Source organism: Falco cherrug, chromosome 11, assembly GCF_023634085.1.
Source record: "Falco cherrug isolate bFalChe1 chromosome 11, bFalChe1.pri, whole genome shotgun sequence".
Classification (NCBI taxonomy): domain Eukaryota; kingdom Metazoa; phylum Chordata; class Aves; order Falconiformes; family Falconidae; genus Falco; species Falco cherrug.
Window position 1 is genome coordinate 27,648,733 of NC_073707.1, and position 20,335 is coordinate 27,669,067.

The 20,335-nt window shown below is 40.6% G+C and overlaps 1 protein-coding gene across 2 annotated transcripts in view; it reads right to left on the minus strand.

The window, feature by feature from the left end:
• Positions 1–20,335, minus strand: part of FNDC3B (fibronectin type III domain containing 3B) — a 209,607-nt gene that overhangs the window by 5,679 nt on the left and 183,593 nt on the right. For both annotated transcript variants that reach the window (XM_055723542.1, XM_055723543.1), the window contains exons 24-25: positions 9,837–10,003; positions 6,516–6,643 (exon numbers count right to left, since the gene is read on the minus strand). In XM_055723542.1, coding sequence (XP_055579517.1) covers positions 6,516–6,643; positions 9,837–10,003 — 295 coding nt within the window. The remainder of the gene's footprint in view (positions 1–6,515; positions 6,644–9,836; positions 10,004–20,335) is intronic.

The window sequence follows — 20,335 nt, forward strand, 5'->3', positions numbered from 1 at the left end:
ATCCAGTAAAACCCAAATAATGACGTTTAATAATTTTAAAATCTAAGCTTCATAAATTACATTTAACAGACACAAAGGATGGGATATATACAGCCTGTCTTTGAACTGAAAAAGCCTATCCAGTTAATCGTTTTTTACTTGTTTTGTTCCGTTAGGGTGGTGAATACCAGTGTAACTGGAGGCTGCTTGGCTAAATCAAAGACCTGTATCTTCATTACATTCTAATAAAAATAGATGACCAAGTTCACTCAAGGCAGCTACTCAACAGCGCTTCTCAGAAAAAGGCCAGTCAAGGCAGAAAAGAATGTATCTTTAAGGAAAGTTTGAAAAATAGCCAAAAATACACAGAATACATGAGTTAATATTCACTAGTGATGAAGACAAAACATTTCCTGCACTAGAGCTAGGAAGGTGGTGGAAGTTGTTCTGCTATCAGTGGTTTGATGAGTATTTAGCACCAGTGGAACTATGTCCTTTCACAGTAACAGGTGAAAAATGATTGTGCTTAATTGTCATTTACTCCTGACAGAGGCCTCTGTATCCTCCCCAGCTGGCTGCAGCGAGCGCCTTGGAGACACTACTGGCTCCAGCTCTATTTTGCCTGCAGTAGCGTCTGCAGGACCAGGCTAAGCCAATGCAGAATGCCCTCAGCACAAAGACAGATGCTTGGTCGTGAACAGTTACACTCTGTGAATGGACATTACACACACAAGAGAAAAAAAAATTGACAATTGTGTACGAGCTCTTTAAATTTGCTAAACAAGTATGAAACCAAATTTAACTGTATAAAGCAGCATTCTTTTTTTGTATGTAGCACATTATACTTTGGTGGTCAACAAGTCAAAGTAAAGTGGTTATCCAATTTATCACTTTCAGTTCCTAAACCCAGCTTGTCTGTTTAGGCACCTGAGAATATAATAAAAACATGATGAGCTTTTCGCCCGGCTCCCTCAGTGAAGATATCATCACAAGTATTAAACCGCTGCTGAAGCCTCTTATGGCATTTGATCCTACTGATCAAGCTAGACAGCTCAGAGAATTCCTGTAGGCAAGTATTTCTCAATTTCAATGATGTCACTAAAAGATTCCAACCCCCCTTCGTCTTTTCCAAACAATAAAAATGACAGCCATGTTTGCCCTATAAGCAACACACTGAGGAGTGTAAGATTAATTTACCTGGTTGTTGCACCCCATTCCAATTAATTATTTAATAATTAATAAAAGCATATTTTGCACAGCAATAAGAAGATCAAGAACCAGAGGCAGATTTCAGTCTACTCAGAAAGCAAGCCCACTTGAAAGGTTTAACTTCTTCTAAGACATCTCACAGATTTCTCTTTAAGAAACTGCCTGTTATTTTATTGAAACTCAGAACCAGCTGTACTCAACTCCACCACTGAGATGCTCATAAAGTCTTAAAGAGTTGTGTGGACAGCCTTGTCTCCTAAGCAAAGAGTCCCTCAGATCACCTTCCACTTGGGCTGCACGGAAAAACTCTTAACAAAGGAAATTATTTGCTTGTCTCATGACAAAATTGGCATCAGGAGGCTGAGAAAATACTCCATGCAATTACCACTAATAAGAAATGCCAATGCATACTGTACAACTGTGTTGTGTTTTGGCATGCAACCAGTACAAGTGCCTTTGACTTGCTACTTAAAATAGGGAAGGAAAAAATTATTTGCTGATCAGACCTTTACACAAATTAAAAGGGCACTGAATGCATTTCAGAGATTGTGTGTCTTCAGAGCCTGAAACAATGACGAAACAATTAATAAAACTTAGAGCTTGGTAAGACTGATTGGGTTCTCCCAGACATCCACCCTCCGGTGCAGACCCCAGCAGGCTTCCCACTGCATTGCTGGGGATTTTTACACAGCCAGTGTATCCTACCCATATGTTTTCTTCTTTTGGAAAGCATTTGGGGACAGTTTCCTCCCGGAAGAGATGTGGCAGAAACTGAAGAAACACCATTGCCTCCAAATTCTTGGAAATTTCAAAGGTAGAACATTTTGTCTCACTAGCAAACAGTTTAAGGATTAAGAAACTTTAAAGCTTAGCTCTCGCTTCCCAGTGGTCAGTTCTTATGAAGAGCTGGCTCCTCGGTGACTCGATCCCCAGAGCTGCTCAACTGGGAAACTAAAACTTAGGCTGCTGGGTGTTACGGCCATTATCCCAAGCTCCAGCTCGTGCCAGCGCTGCACAGCCCAGCCTGCTCCCCTAACTCCAGTTTAAAACTAGGCAAAACTGGAGACTATTTTAACACACTTTAAAGCTAAGTTTTAACAAAAAGTTTTGCTAGATAAAAGTGCAAGAAACAGAAGATCTGGGCCACCGATTCCTGGAATCTGCCATGGTTTACATCTTGATTTGTAAACCAGGAAAATTTGATTCCTAAAAAGAACTGTCACATGCCATTGCTTTTTTGAAGTATCCAAATAGATAAAGCATGCAAATATATAAAAAAGAATGCATGGCTTAAGAAGCAGGAAAAGGAGGTTTTCATATTTTTTTTAAACACACTTTTTAGGAAGCTAAATTGTCATCTGTTTAGCTCCTGCAAATCCAGTTCTTCAGACAATTCTCAGCACTGAAATATTTACAACCTGTTCTCCCAGAGGACAGCAGGGATGGCTATAGCCCCAGGCTGAAAAAAGGGCTTCTGGGTGCTTTGATATCCCCTCTGCTATGCCAAACGGTGGGGAAGCCGTGGCTTCTGGGCCATGGAGGGCTACATACACATCAGGCTGTGGCAGCAGGGCGACAGCTCAGGTGTGATGGTCTAGCGAAAATCTATAGCTTTACCCAAAAGCATGTCAATGGCTAATGCTGCAGCAAGTGAAGGAATTGCTAAAGTGACTTAAACTATGTTATACATTAATGATGACTATTTTCCGTAACTTGAATTTGTTTCTACAACAGAAGCGAGGTACAAGTACAGACCGGTGGTGTTCTTGCATCTCTCAGGAGCTTAATCTCTAGGATGGCACACAGAGCAATATATTAACAAGGAGCTCAAACTTTGAGAGTTAACAGATGGCAGTAAGACTTGGTTTTCCCCTATTAAAGTTTTATTTAATAATGTATTTATTCACTTCAGATAGAAAACACACAAGACAGGTGTTACGATGCCCTACTTTATACTGATCCACAGGCAGTTGCAAAAAATCAGTGCTGTGTGCTAAAGAGCTACACTGTGTGACCAGGGGAAGTAAAACAAGGCCACCTGCTCCAGTGTGCACCCGAGACTATGCCAGAAAAAACTGAAGCAGACTACTTCATGCTTAGTCAGCAGAAACTGCCCAGGTGGATTTTTTTTCCCCTATTAATGAAATTAACGTGGACAACATTGCATTCTGCACCTTCCGAAGGGCTTCCTAGCAAAGAGCTGGGATAAGATACATAACATAAAATCTTTCCAGATATAGGAATCAAGTGTCACATTTGTGCCACCTAAGTAAGGATTTCTGTGAGCTTTCTACTCCATGCTCAACACCATGCCACTCTGTGGGCACAACTGTTCCCCAGAAAGTCACAGGATATAGTTGAAAACACAATCATCATACAAAGTTCTAACTCTGTTTCTATGATGATAGGATCTTTCTTCTCCAAGGTTTTATTGCGATGAAAAGATTAAAATCAACAATGTAAAAGCATACAACGTTCTTGTCAATAAAACACCATCACATCAGTTTGGGAAACATAACTGAGTATGAATGCTAAGCCAATATTACAAAAGACATGTTGTCATCTTCCTAATAAGTCTGCCAGAAGAACAATATCTTTGTAAAAACTCCTGGGGGAGAAACACAGACATGTATCAAACATTCGACACAAAAAGTAGGTTGCCATGCATCATCATCTTGATTTCTGCCGTGCATAGTCACTTCTACAGACGGTAACGTTCAGTAAATGCTTTACCCTTTAATTGGTTTGTTCTGCTCCAGGATATGCCCACACATGAACTTACATCCATAAGGTTGTACTCAATTTATACACCGAAAACAACAATTAGGGCTTTAAGGTAAAATGAAGAAACTGGTTTTGGTCACTTACGAGTTTACTTCACCTTAAGTAAATCAAATAGGTGTAGACCCAGAGACACAGCTCCAGGGGCTCGTAACATGTCTTCCTAGTTAAAACTGTTTAATGCCTTGTCTTAAATAGTTGCCTTTAAATTGCTGCATATAAAGTGATCTGACTATTGACAGGATCACCACCTGATCAGAGAAACAATTTTATACATTCGTTAGTTTATAAGTTTCAATTTTAAGGTGATTTTAAAAGTGGATTTTTATTCTGTGAAACACATCTGCGTTTGGGCTGGTGTAAAACATGCCATCCTTACAGGTCCCTTCCAACTTGAGATGTTCTAGGATTCGGCGTCGCAGAACACACCCAACTGTGTCCTGGAGGGTGAATGAAGGAGAAAGTGTCTGATGATGTGTCACCCTAAATGTGATATGAAGTCCTGCACAAGCCATAAAGGCTTGAAACAACTATTGTTGCATTTATTTCCATGCCAGTGGGACATAAATAACTTTATGCAGCTATTTATTTCCTCCTCATCCGGCTATACTATCCCTGGATCTTGCAAAATGCAGTGGCGACTGCTATAGAAACTCCAATTGCTTAAGACACTATTCTTTCTCATGGGTGTATTTAATAGCCTGAAAATCTACAACATTTTTCATCTCTGCAACCCTTCAAAACAAGTTGCAAAACTTTTCTAACAGAATATGCCCCTTGAGATAGGTATGCAAAATATACATGTCACTTGTACTTCAAATGTAATTAACGTATCACTAGCATTACTTTTCAGTTAAACACTAGCAAGTGATCACACACACGCCACAGCAAAGGTAACGTGAAATGCGCTGGCCAGAAGAATCACTGAGGGATGTTTACGTATTTGATCTCCTATTGACATAACAGGAGCTACGAGCATGCATATCGCTAGAGCAGGTCAGCTCGGGGACAGCAGGTCAGTGATATGGCCCAGTGCTGAGACAACACCCACACCTGTGATGAAGGTAAGTCATTTTGATGGGTGAAACTGATTTCTGAGAAGGTGAAACAGTGGAACTCTTCCACTTTTCCTTAGCTGGTTATCAGCCAGCCCAGCTGCAGAAGTCAGTGTCAGCTGTGAGCATCCCAACCGGGGGCTTCTTCTAGCGAGTTACTTGTGAAAACTCAAGCAAAATTCCCCTCATCAAGGGCATGCTTCATGAGAAATGAAGACCTTCAATGTAAGACCCTGAAGGTATTTTTTATTTCCTTTATTGCTCATCTTTTATATCACAGTTTCTTGACTGTAAAGATTAAGCCATCACCTACCTTAGAAGAACACGAAGGCCTGCCCAATCTCCCCCAAGGACATCCAGAACATTTTAAGCGCTGAAGCTATACTTACTAGAGCCATACGTGGAGGTTATACATCAAGGCTACTTTGTAAATCAGGCAACAGCAAACCGGGGCCCACTTATCCCCTTACTACTGATATTACGAGGCAGCACAGTACACAGAGGTTTTACTACCTAAGCCAGCACCAAAAATATTTCCTGGCAAACACAAGTTAGGTTTCTGAATCTTTAGCACCCACATGAATTGCCTTGCATTTATTTTTGTTATTTTTGATAATTCATTAATTCACAGTAACACTCAAAAACAGACGGAAGAGGAGCAAAGACACAGTTGCAAAGGGAGTACTACCTTACTTGTATTTTTAAGTGTTTAATTTAAGGTTTAACAACATATCTCATTCCCTGATTTGGATTTGTTTGTAATCTGTATGACGATGAAAGGATGGACAGGGAGAAGACAAGGGCACAGATGAAGCGCACTGTAAATCACTCAGAGATGTGACAGATGAAATAAAAGATCTAGCTGTGAATGAGTTGTTCCATTTCAGGTGCTCTGGGGAAATGTCCACTTGTGATCTCTAATCGAGACAGACAAGGAAAGAACCAGTTGTACTTCATTCACTTTGTTTCCGCAGTGCAAGGAAGGACACAGTCTCTGTGGGGCAGCTAATACACAGCAATTACACACCCATGCTTTGACATCTTCGACAGGAATGGGATGGCTCAACAAACCAATTTAAAGTTATGTACTTGACCAAAACCCTTGATGGAAGGTCTTGGAATTGGCTTAGTGAACGAGAAAGATAATCTACCTACTTCATCTTCTGACAATGGTCAGCACCAGCCAGTTCAGAAGCAAACACGGGTGGATGGAATTGTAACTCTCCAAAGGTTAGTTCAGTTACAAGTAGTGATTAATTATGGACAGAGCAGAAATCACTCCAATAAGGTAATGATGTTCTATATACTTCCTCGGGGGTGAAAACAACCTATTATGGCCCTTAATTTTGATTCAGCCTTTACCAAAGTTCACCTGACACATCACCATAGGGTGTAATTCAATACAGCCAGAAGAAGCAGCACAGCAAATGTTCAAAAACATTTCCATTATGTCATCAATTTAGCAATATTAAAGCAAGCCCATTTTCCTACCTGCTTGTATTCAGATTCTCTTCCAACCAGTACCTGCAGAACATAACCAACAGGATCTCCCTTCATGGGTGGGACCATTTCCCAGGTAATTTCACAGGCGTTTCCTCCCAACTGTGTCACTCGAGGGGCTACAATAAAATGAAGCGCATTAATATTGGCTATAAAGACTACATTGAAATCTTACCCATTTTATGTCTGTAATATACACAAGAACATTTTAACAAGAGAAGTCTGGGACATCACAGGGGTCAGTAGCACACAATCTGTACTGTATTTATGTGGCAAAAAAAAATTATAAATCAAATTGCCATTACGACTGAATGGAAGCAGTAAAAATTTTAAGTCATTCAAAAGTCTCATTTATTTCAGGACACAATCCACAGAAAATTGGGTGAAATTTCGAGCTGATTAACAAGCTCCTATGAAGCTTACTGTAGGAGCCAGATCCCTTCTGCAGAAGGGCAGTAAGCTGTTAGAGCACCTCTCGTCCGTCTGTTGTGTGAGCTGCTACAAAGGGGGAGCGGATGTGACAGAAAACTTTTAAAATTCAATCACAATGCTGTGCACTTGATCTTTTCGAAGCAGAAGCCAATGCATGAATTACATTGGCATTAATAAAAGTAGCTGTATCTTGAAGTTCTGGGCAAACACCTATGCCGGTGGAAATGCCTGTGTATGTCTCCCATGCTATACATAACAGAAAGAGAGGAATAGTATCAAACACTTCATTCAGGTAAAATAGGAGAAGGAATGTGAGAAGGGAAGCTAAATAATCTTCTGTATTAGAGATTAAGTCCAGCCTGAGAAGCAAAAGTACTAGCATCATTTTAAATACTTGGACTTAATATGTAGTCCTGAGCTTGACATTCAGACGATCAGACTTGCTATTTCTAGCAGGCTTAGACCAGTCTTTCACTATAACTCCAGAAAAAATCAGTTTTTCAGCTGCTACAATACTGTCCTTGGGAGAGGATCTCTCACCAGCTGAAACCCAAAAGATGCTGCACTATGCCCGATGGCAAGCCTGCAGGTGACCCGAGCAGAGTACTAACAGTGGCAGCATGTTTATATGTACAAGGAAGCATCTGCCACTGGAAGGCATCAAAACAACTGCGACAGGAGCCAGGGGGTCCACCAGCCTCTTGATCGGGCAGAGCAAGCAAGCACGTGAGCAAAAAAATGAACTGGGAGAAACAAGAGTGCTGAACACTTTACCACGTGGTGAACATGTGCACGTGCAAGGACATGAGCTTGTTAAAGGCAATCTAGATTCCCAACCCTATGAAAGCTAACGACAGGAGAGTCTATCAAAGAAACAAATGCTGCTGCTGCATACATTACACAAATTTTAGACTAATTTGTTACTACCCAAGAGGAACGCATGAATCATACGCAGACCCAAATGTAATCAATACCCATTTGCTCCTCTCTGCACATCTGCCAGTGTTGAGTGAGTGATAATAGACACCTTCATCTCAGCTGACAACAACATACTCAATTAATTTCCCTCCTCCTTCCATACCTCACCCTGATACACGTAGATTTTTCTCTGACACTTACAAAACATTGCCATTAACAAATAATGCTATTTTAGGGCTGGCATTACCAAGTGAGTAATTAGGATACTTTATAGGAGAAGAAACATGTGCTTCTGATACATAAAAAACCTGCATTCAGTTTATCACGTACATTCCTTCGTATTGCTCCAAACAGAAGGAAATCAACACCATTTTGCCTCAACAGATCTCTTTCTCCTACAGCATTACCTCCCCACGGCAGCGTTCACTAACTCCGGTTTTGTTATGCCCTTTTCACTGTTACGGCTCGGGTTTTGTCATGTACCTGTGGTCCCAGCCCACACATGACCCAGTATTTGCACCGTATTTTAACTGCTTGATATTCAGTTAAGTGTATGACTCATATTTAACAGGTACCAAACAGGCAGGCAGGGAGTTCAAAACAAAAACCTAGGTGAGATCTGAATTTAATAAAATGGATTTCTATCCAACAAAATGAAAATGCGAGTGCAGCACGCGCTGGCACCCCTGTGCTAATTAAATGCACTTTGTGCAGCTACGAGAAGCAATGGCAACATGGACTCGGGATCTGCCAGTGACACGTGCCTGTGCCCAGGCACTCTGACCACTTAGAGATGCTAAAGCGGTGAAGGACAGCCTCCCTGCCACCGTCACCTATGCCAGCCCCGTTCATTTGGTATCAACTGCCTTGGCTTTGCTGGGCAGCATCTCCTACAGCCGTGGCATAGAGCCAATCAGGACAATTCACTGTTGAATAAACATATTTACCCTCAAACTTAACACCAAACACATACAGATTTCTTCCAGAACCAGCACTGAAGCAAATGCCAAACCCCAGGGAATATCCAGGTAGAAACGAAGGTGGGATTCTTGCATACGCCAGTTTTAGCACGGGGAAGCCAGCCCTCTGTGCTTGGGAGCAGCTAACCTAGGCACCAGGGAAATTACACCCCAGCAGCGTTCTCCCCTTAATCTTTGATTATGAATTGTGTCAAAATCACCAAAGCCAGATTTTTAAATACAGCGGAGCAAACAAAACCTCTCTGACAAGCTAACAGCCGCTGTCTCTCACAGTAAATGGTACTGCTTGACAAAGGAGTCTTATGCACAGAGGAAAATAAGGAGCCTCTGATTTCAGTTCACCTGACACCCAGTACAGTGAATCCACTGCCTTTGTAATAGTTCTCCTTGGAAGGAAGGAGCAAAATTGCTTAGGCCAAAATTTACACACAGTAAAAGACATTCATTATAAAACTTCATTGAATTAGGCCTTTTGTTCTTCCAGTGGAACACACACCAAGTCTAAATCTAATGCTTTATGTGTGTGAAATATTCTAATTCATCTTATACATTAAATGAAAAATCAACTCAAGTTCTACACTGACCATCACCTACACAACCAAAACCAACATTAAACTTTACTAATGCTTAAGTTGGTACGTACATGTATATACTACAGCTGTTACATCCCTTATAGAAGCGCTGTGGCAACCCAGAGCAATCCCCTGGTAAGTATTGTTAGCAGCAGCATTTTAACAGTTTATGTATAACAGCAGTGGTTGGTATAACATTTATATTGTTTATATGCATTTTTTTGGTGATAATTTAAGCTTCCCACCATAATGTGACTTCACAAGTCACAGAAATACACAAACAGCCCAAACTGATTTTTTACATGTGTTATTGCACGCTTATGTTAACCCTTACAAACTCACTGCATACTTACCAACTACTTAAATAATTACACGCTACTTACATATCTGTAAAAAAACCTACTACATACCTTTGATTGCAGGTGGGACTGACTTAGTTGTGCAGAAGGTACATATTTCTGAGAAAGGTCCCTCCCCAGCATCATTGACCGCCTGTATTCTGAACGAGTAACAAGTGGATTCCGTCAGCCTTTGTATCTTGTACGTATGACTTGGTCCCCTATAAATTGGAATAAACCTGGAAACAATAAAAATGAGAACACATAGTTACACTGGAGTGGCACTGACATTTCTGGCTGTTACAGACATCGGTGGAAGGTATCCAGATCGGGAAAACTGGCACAACATGCTTTGCAGAGCTGTTGAAGGCAGTAACACGCTATTTTTATACTCAACAGACTAACAATCATTAGCAGGTTAGGGAAAGCAGAAGTTCATTGTCCCTTTTGCAACCAGTACTTACCTTGCAAAATGATGACGTGAATTATTAGGAAAAACATCTGTCAATAAATTTCCTACTACCTAGTAATCAAAACTGATTCAAACCTGTGTTCTGCTACAATAAACCGCATGCGTTGCTGGTTCAAAAGCATGTTTAAAACAAGATTAATACTTTGAATCTTTTATTGCTTGATTTGGACTTTATTTGCGCATTAAGAACCAAAGCCCACATCTTATAGTCATCTGTGCTATCTTACACCGGAGTAACTCTATAAATCAAAACGCATGGATGGTGTAATACATGTGTGCTGCACCACACGCTTCTCAGTTTTGAAGAGTTCACAGACTGAAGAACAGCCTAACAGCAGAGACAGAAACAGATTCCGAGCAACACACGGTGGTCCATGAGTCAAAAGGAACAGGGGAAGCACAACTGCAGTGAGTGGGATATGGAGGATGGAGAAGGATGCTCTGAGGGATGCCCGTACCGATAGCTCTGCTCGTGAGCAGGCCGAGAGGAAGACAAAGACACAACACTAAGGAATTGATTTCCAAAACACTTCCACTGACAAGACCAAACATCAGCAGCCACAAGCTTGTCCAACAGTGTAATGCAGAACAAAGTCAATACCACTTAATCTTAAACAAAACAACAAAAAAAAAGTAGTACACTTTGCTAAAGAGAATCTGACTTTGTTAGCCAGCAATTTCTAACTAAGATCCTGACCCCTGGGTGCTGACAGAATGGGGATGAGGGTAAATCAAGAGGAAGCACCCAGCATCTTGCATCAATCCGCTTTAGCCTCCTCTGGGGAGCAAGGTCAGTCCTGCACCTGGAGAGCATAAAATTCACCACGTAGGACCACACAGGTTTTTTTATGATGTAGTACGCTTATTCAAATTTCTTAATCATTCCAGCCTATTTTTAATCACCAGGAAGCCAAAGAGATTTGTTTTTGACCTCCCTACCTAAGTGCTAGCTTTATCCTTTGGCTTTGCATGAGATACGCAGTATAAGCAATTTGAACAGTTCACAGAAACTGGGTCTGTCATTAGCTCTCAGGGAAATAAATCAATTTATATTACATTATGAATGAAATCCATGTAAGTACAGAGAGATCAAGAATGATTTGTAATAAAAAAATATGTTCAGGTAATTTAAATTGCTGGAAATGTACTCTGAGGACTAAAGTTACTTAATACCCCCACTGAGTTTTAGTGAGCCCCTCACCTTGACTCAAAATCAAAGATCTATGCCCACAACGTTTTTAAGAGGAGGTTTTAGAGCCAATTTCCAAAGAAGATTTTTTTTTTTTTTCAACCTTATGCTTACACAGTTTTAAGGACTGCCTGCTCTCCCACATTTTTGAGACTCAGGAAAGGAGCTATGGTACCTTCCAAAAGACTGCCACAGACCTGTTTTCATGGAATAAAATTTCTTGGGATTCACTGCATGATGAACAAAGCACACATATTTAGGACAGCAGCAGGACTAAAGAGACAAGACTACTGTCTCTCCCTCTCCACTTCTTGTGGCTCAATCAGGCAGCTGGCTCAGAAATGACTGCAGTACTCACAGAAGTGCAGAGACTTGTCTCTGACCCTGATCCAAGGGCAACAGATAGTAAAAAAGATGCAATGCGGTATTTTAGACAAATGACCTCTTTGTAATCGAGCTAGATTTGTAATGGAGCTAGAGAAGCAAGGGAGCATAAATGTACCTTTCCAGCTAACAGCAAGCACACTCAGACCCCAGTTTGGGCTCATGGTACACTTGCTAGACGTGTTTGTATGGTGGATACCAATAACTTAGTTCTCAAATTACATTTTCACCTTTTGGATGTGACTAAGGTTTCACAACACTGAAAAAGTAATCTGGTAGAACACTTGAGCTCCTCCTGTCTTTTGGGAACTGGACAAGTAACTCCCACCCGGTTTCCATCTCCACCCCTTTTAACTTCTTTGTCTCAAAACCCATCTGTAATGAAAGCAAAAACCATTATGGAAAGAGCTTGCATCCATGTTCAATAGAAAAGACTGTAATGGAAGCACACTCAAACTTCTGAGATTCAACCACCTTTGAAGAAAGAGGACTTCCAATTTCAGAAGAAGAAAGGCTGATGACTAAATCAGTCAAATTCAATTGCTGTTAGGCTTTACTATGGCAAAAATGCTTTGTAATTGTGTTTAAAAGATGCAGGTCATAATATAAAAAACATAATAAAGATGAAACATTTTAACTTCAAAAGACTAGTGATTTTTTTATGATAATGTAGCATTTTTCTCATGTCTAAAGTAGGTACTTTATACTCCTCCAGAATTATTTTTGTTATTTTTACAAATAATATAGTTATTTGATGCAGATGGCTATATACTTGGAACAATATATTCTACCATCTTTTTCCAGTTTCCCGGGCTTTCTGTTGAAGGACCGCAATGAACAGTAAATTAAATTGATTCAATGAAGTTGAATCAATCAGTGTGATTGCACATTGCTACTGTGACGTCTGCATACATTAAAAATTGTCTAAAGATAATTTGTTCCTATTATTGCAAGTTCATTTTTTTAAATCTAATGATTTACATTTACATCTAAATGTAATTTAAAAAGCACATTCAAACGCGAGTTCTCTACACCTTTGCCTCCCTGGCAAGGCTGACATTGTTCACTGTGCTTTATCCAGGCCCTGTTCCATACATTTATGGACATACTTAAGAACAAGCCAACTCTGAGCTTGTTTGCAAAGACTTAATATCTTATGCATTTAAAAACTGACTTAATCTGCATAGAGAAAATCTCCCTCTCACCCTCTTCCAGCCTCTATTCAGTTCTCCATCTGAATGTGGACAATGAGTTTTCCTTCTCAGATGCTGTGGGATGCCATTAATATGGTCATTAACAAGGCACAGCCATCAAAAAATCTTTCTGGCTCTGCAGAGTGATAGCTGTACTACATTGTGGGGCTGCGGGGTCGATTTTTTTTTTCCCTTCTACCATCTAACAGAGCTTTCAGTCATTCACAAACTTAACGTGAGAAGGCACAAGCCCCAGTCTCCTTAGAGCAGCAACACAGTTTGCACATCAGTGCAACTGGGAGCTGAGAGACTTGTAGAAGAGGCAGGTCCGTGGCTTAACAGAGCCTTCTCCATCCCTCCTTCCCATGTGGCTAGGCTGGAGCCGTGGGATGGGTGCGTGGTTGAACACGACTGGAATACCGCAGCTCGACAAGCTGGTGCTTCCTGTCCTTCAGTGAAAATGGATATGCTTTTAGCTGCAATGTTGAAGAAGTTTGTTTAAACTTTAGTGAAATTGCACCCAAATATTAATATACTGATGTTTGCAGTGGCAGCTAAGCCTGCCCCAGCCTTCCCGAGCTGGCTGTTCCATCCCCACGCTGCTCCTTCAGCACAAATAGTATAGGGCTAGAAGGTGAGCTAGATTTAGGGACTGATAGAGGCTAAAGATCCTTTAAGTAGATAGTCTTAAGCTGACTAGCTCCCTAGCTGGTCCAATGTTATGTTAAAACAGTAGTATTGGTACAACTGTGAGGACAGAGAGGGGACACAAGTGGTTTAAACAAGCCAAAATGCTCCTGTTCCTATATAGGAACACACTTACAGAAATACAAGCGTTTACACTTCAATTTCTTACTTCTTCATCACTCTTCCCCTCCAAGACAGACAAAACCAAACCACAACATGCTCAAGTGTGTCTCAGCCAAGATGCGTTCGTTCATTCTCTAACCTCTGCCTGCTTTCATGTAAGCCCCTAGTCTGCTAAATAAGCACCGAGAAATTTTCAGTTCTCAGAGGTTTGTCCAGTTTAATTTAAAGGACAGTAGCTTACATACCTTAAACTAGTACCCTTTGGAAAAACGACCATCTCTGTGAGCTAATGGCATTCTCAATACACTTTTAATATTACGTTTTTTAAAGTCTGCACCACCCACAAGTACATCCGTATTATCCAAACTCAACAGGCTGCAGCGTTGCCTCTCCTCTCCGCTAAACTAACAGTGGAAACTGAAAACGAAGCAACTTTCTCCAGGGATGGAGTCACTCCTTAAGAGGCTACTCCCCCCATCTCACTGGAGCGGTCCCAATTCTCCTCTTCCCAGACATTCTCATGCCGCTCACCAATTACTCATTTACCTACACATAGTGGAGGAGAGAGAACACAATGTCCTAGAACGATTGTTTGGGAGACACCACTGCTGTTAGTTTTTCATCAATACCTTTTCATTCTCAGTGAAGATCTTCTTGGAAACGTTACACATCTTGCAGCTATTTTGTTTCCTCCACTTCAGTCACTTCCAGTCAAGCAGAGGAGTAGGAATGTACTCGCTCTACCTCCGCTCATTAGCTTTCAGCACATTTAATCAGCAGGTTCCCTTTCAAACTCTTGGGTTTTGTTTATATTTTATTAACTCATTTGTCCTTGCAACAATTTAATTTGAAAGAAAATCTGCTGTACAGCACTAAATAAGACAGCAACCTTGAGCTGAGGTTCAAAGGCTGAAACGACCATCTGAATGATTCGGTCACTGCCTCCCAGAAAAACGTGGTCATCTGCCACAATTTTGGCTGCAGAGAAATCAATAACAGCACTGGTCTAACCTGGCAACCCGAGGCTTTATTTCACAGGCAGCTGCGTGATTAGGTACTAAATTACACGAATTTCACAAACCAGCGGCTTTTTTAATATTAATATTGCAACATCGCTGTTACCTGCACAGTTATAGCGCCCACCTACTTCCCTAAGTTAATTCTATTTTCTTTATAGAACATTATCAAGCACCCACTGATTTACATGAGTTTCTTTCCACACCAGCAGCTCCCTATACTACAAGGTGGCACCAAGGAAAGCAAAGCTTCAAAACAGAGAAACCTAATTCAGAGATACAGGAGTAAAGTCAATACACAATTATTATTTTTTTAATTTCTGCTGTATTTTAAAATGTTCGGCTCAAAGAGAAAAGCTTGACATCTGCAGCATCCCCTATCTCCACATCCATAACCAGTACCAGGCTGACCCAAATCTTCTCAGCTTTGGGACACCTTTCCAAGCCAGTCTTTGGCATCTCCTTTTGCCAGCAGGTGCCAAGGGAAGTCAAACACCTGGTAAGGGGCTCCCAAAAGAGTTTTGTACTCCCCCAACCCTGATTTCCAGTCCTAACTTGAGGTGTGAACCAAACAGACAGGATGCCTTGGCCCCCCTGATCCGAAGATCTGTCTTCTAGAAGATACATTTTTGAAGGATTATAACGTATGCTTGTTCACAATATATCTACATCTTGTTCATAATATATCTAGAAAGCAACCTCCACAATGCACTGTCAGTAAAATTTGTGTTTATAGGCGTAATAATAGTAGTAACAACAGGAATGCACTGAAGGAGGCAACCCTTCCTTCCTTATACTTTGAAAAGCAAAACTAAGTGGAGAATACAAAAACACAGAAAGAGAAGCAGTAAGTCAGATGGGAAGAGTTTTCTTTTCTTCTCTTAATTACCTGGCACATGCGCAGGCTAGACAAAGCAAACTTCTGCAGCCAAAAAATCAATTTTTAGCTTGGTTCTACTAGATCATCTTTCATCTGCTGCTGAATTTGAGCGCGTAATCCATATTTACTATGGACAGGCTTTTCAGATGTCTGGAACTACTGAAAACAGAGATGTCTTAGCCTACAGAACCTCCCCCATAACAAGAAAAAAAACCACCTTTTTGGAAGGAGCTTCTGGGAACATTCAGGAGGAATGGAAGATTACTCAGCAAAGTGCCTGACAGATGATTGCTGTGTGCAGCCACATCAGAGGCCAAGGAACTGATAAGAAGGAAAATACTGAGCACAACTTCATGTGAATTAACAGCATGTGAATGAAACATCTGGGAGAAGTTTGGGAAAGCATCCAATGGCCTGTTGAAACTATACAGTCAGGAAGAACTAGATTACTAGGCAGCTACCAATACTACGGCTTGCAATGGCAATGTGTTAATTATTAACTGTAGATATAAATAAGACTGGGCTTAAAGCTAAAACCAAGAGAGAACAAAACACTGTTCAGCAGTAGCAAACTGCTGCTCTTATAGCCATACGCATTTTTATCTTCCTTGTGCGGCTTTACCATCCTCGTATGGCAGCAACTAACAGCGTCTAGAAACCTTAACACAAAATTCTTCCAGCACATCACAGCTATTTACTGACAGGTCACTCAGCAATCTGTTGGCGAAGCTCGGTAAGGAAGCCAAGCGCAGTTTCTAGTTTACCAGCTTCAGCAAAATGAAGTTGGAACCTACAGATGTTGCTCTTGGAAAACTGACCAACATGATCCTGTTGCTCTAAGTTGAACCCCATCACCACTTCAGACAGTCATTACTCTGATGAAGGCATTATTTTTCTTATGAGGTTGTTACAGATGTGCAGAAAATAACTTCCATTACAGTGACAACCTTTGGTCTATGTGCTGCCGTTATTTATGATCTGCCACCTGGAACATCCAATTACACCCATGAAGTCTGAAGTACCTGCAGATGTACACTGATGCAAAGACAAGAGAAAATTGGTCCATTGTGTTTCTATGTAGACAACTACTAAATATCTCACCAAATCAGAGATTCCTTGAAAAAAAATCTTACAGATTAGCACCTCATTCTGTGTTTTGCAAGATTCCCAATAGCTGAAACATCTCATCTCAAACATTTAGCATTGTTTTCTCATGCTTCACTTTGTCTCAAAAGATGACTCACATACAGTTAACTCATATCTACCAAAAATGCTGTTTTACTCCAGCTCCTAGGAACAAAGCTGAAATGCATTAACAAGTTAAGCTTTTTACACTTGGAACAGTTCTTCCTCTTTTTTGATTTACACAGCACTTACCGCAAAGCCCCAAGTATGTGATCAGAATGCTCTCAATTAAGTATCATTACTGTTAACAGCAATACTCATCTACGCAATACAACAATACGAAGTGAAGACAGACCACCCAAACACTTTTCTGAATGTTAACTTTCTATTTAGCAGGCTTTCAGAGTAAACTGTGGCATGCCATGTATCCTGGCGCTCATCCTTAATTTCCTTTCATCATTGTTTTACCCAATATGAAAATGATTTTTCCTGCAGGTTTTTACAAGGATATGTTAATGTATCTGATTTTATATTTTAATAGAATTTCACAAGCTACTAGGCCTGATACATATCAGTAATTGCTGCTAAAATGGGTTTAAATTGTCTTGATCAAATCACAAGTGTAAACAATTTTTTAATTAGACTGCTGGAAACCTGCAGCAACCAGGTGATGATTATGCAAGTCATCAGGCAAGGCAGCATGTTTAGCAGCTCATCCCTCCGTGTTTCCCGCCTACCTTCCTTCACGTTAATACAGAGCAAACGAACGTGTCAAGGCTCACACATATGACCTCTTCCTAAGACGCAGAGGCTGCGCTTGGCACTGATCATTCTGCAAAACAAGTGCTTAGGCCAAACCATCAGATGTGATATTCCACTTCTACAGCCAGGGAAACTGCACCGGACACCGTGACACAGGCTGGCTCCACGTCATGGTGCATTCCCCGCTCTTTGTTATACTTCTTCAAGGCGTAACAGAAACTATGCTGGAAGGAAGGGAAAACAGTGTCTTCTGCTATACACAACTTCAGCACGCCTGGGGAGAAAAGGTTTCCCACATCACTGGGTGAAGATGACAGAAGAGTGGGAGAATCACTGGGCGAGCTAGGAGCTTCACAGAACTGAACCCTTCTGCAGAAAAAATGAGCCCACGTGCATCTCCGCGCTGGCTTTTTACTGTTCAAAGCATGTTTTAATTTTCCTTGGAAACCAGCTCCCCAAACAAGTTTTTTTTGGTTCCTCTCACCTTCGAAAATATTGGCGTAAATTTTTATCATATACTTTTCTCTCTCTCTCATAGGCTTTCTATACGCAGTGGAATAGCTTACCACGCAACTGAAAAAGACAGTACTACACCAGGAGCATCACCAACATCTGGGTTAGGAGGCACTGAACCAGATGAGACCAAACACCTCCCTCGCATACCGGGAGAAACCTGCCTGCCTGCCCTGATCCTGCTCAGGCTCCAAAAGGTGCTGTGATAATGCACCGAAGCGGTGCGGGGACAGGCGACCTGAGCCACTGAAAGGCACCCGCGAGCCCACCCAGCTTGCAGCTCAGGTACCACGCTGCAGGCAGCAGAGGACAGCAGGCACTCCTGGCATGAGGAGTGGGAGGGGTGGTGCCTCCTGAAATAAATAGTCAAGGTAAGGTCAAATTCTCCAAGTAGAAGAAATCATTTCAAGGGATTATGTCATTTGGTTACAAATGTTATTCCTTCCTTGGAGTTGCTAGAAGCTTCCAGGACTGCATCAATATGTGGCCATGGCCTTTGGGCCATTCATATCCTAACGAGAAAAACTGTGCGCGCAATAACTCTGCCCAATTAATATTTACAGTCATTAGGCAAGCTCTGTTTTGTGTTCAATTTTTCATTTATATTGAAGAACAATATCTCCTTAAATGGCAAGTGTATATAGTTTAGCAAAGCATTTTAAAACAGTTTAATACCCGCACAGATAATCCTTCATACGATATGAAAGGGAAGCACTACTACTAGTAGTAGTTAACACAGTGATATGGGGTCATAGCATATTTAGTCACTAAATAACCATAACAGAAACAATTACAGTTTAAAATGCCAGTAAACACCATCTCTTACAATTCACTTACCAAAGCAGACTTATTAAGAATTGTCAATGCTTCTTCATTTATACTTTTAAAGAATATTTGTAGGCTGCTGCTTAGCCAACCTTACCAATGATTATCCCTTAAAACTTAATTATCTACTTTTTGTTTGGATTCTGTAGACACACAAAATACCCCACAGAATTCATCTCAACTGCAATATACATTTATCTGAAAGGAACACAAGCAACTGATAAATGACCCACTAATAATGTACTTTCCAATTCTCTTTCAGACTGGATATTCCAAGTATTTTAAGATACTAAGAGGTATAATTAGTGCTAGGAACAACTAAAGACTAATTACCAGTACAGGAAAAAAAAAAATATTCAAAAGCATTACTATAATTAAGTTCATCTGTTTCACTTGGAGAAAAAATATCCACTGTAATCTGAAAAACAGCGTAACTTGATTAACATGATTTTCTTGACATTACTAGAGTTAGGAAATGAAGTCACAACTGACAGTTTATTTAAAAAAGAATGAAATTTTATAGTCCTCTTTACATAAAGGTCAACTACACTCAACTAACGTTCCCATGTACTGTGCTTTCTAGAAACAGATTTTTCTTCATTTCCACTTAATGCTACACATAATTGAAAGGACAAGAGATGCTAATTTGATATTCCTAAATGTCACACAGTGAAGAGCAAATGAGAGCTAAAGCAGGTACATTTCTGATGTGCACAGCTTTTCAAGCCCTTACATTAATCAGTGTCAGTAGATTTCCAAGTATTTTGTTTCACAGGTCTTGAAATCAATGAAACATTTAGTCTCCAACAAGTGGCCTGCTATACCTCATTACAGCATGGAAAAGTTAAAAACAATTCTTAATGACCAGGACACATTCAAGAGCACTGGCTCACTATCACTGCATAAAACGAGAGCCAAATCTTTACAAAAAGGCCATTAAAGCTACCAGAGTCAGAATTTAACTTACTGAAGATTTTCTTTTTAAAAAAAGTATTTATTCATCTTTGTATTTGGGTTTGTGAAAATGCTTCAAGGGCATTTTAAAGCTATTTTTTAATATTTTTTTTTTAAATTTTAAAAAAAAGCATCAATTTTAAACCTCATCAGTGAGCAGCATTACATGAAGCAAGCTGCATGCTCAGATTCACTGAAGAAGGGATGATCGTAATTCTGAGTTGAGGGATTTCAATATAAAGCTGCTAACAAGTAGTGCCAGATATCTTGGGGAACACAACAATATCTTCTGAAAGACTAAGGATGTGACAGAGGTGAATTCCGAGTTACGCATGCTTACGCCACAGCCTCTTCCCCCGAGTCAGGTGCCATCTCTTCTCTCAACCGAAGGGATACCACAGAGCCTTTCTACAACCCTTTCACACCATCAAAGACTCCAAAACATCCT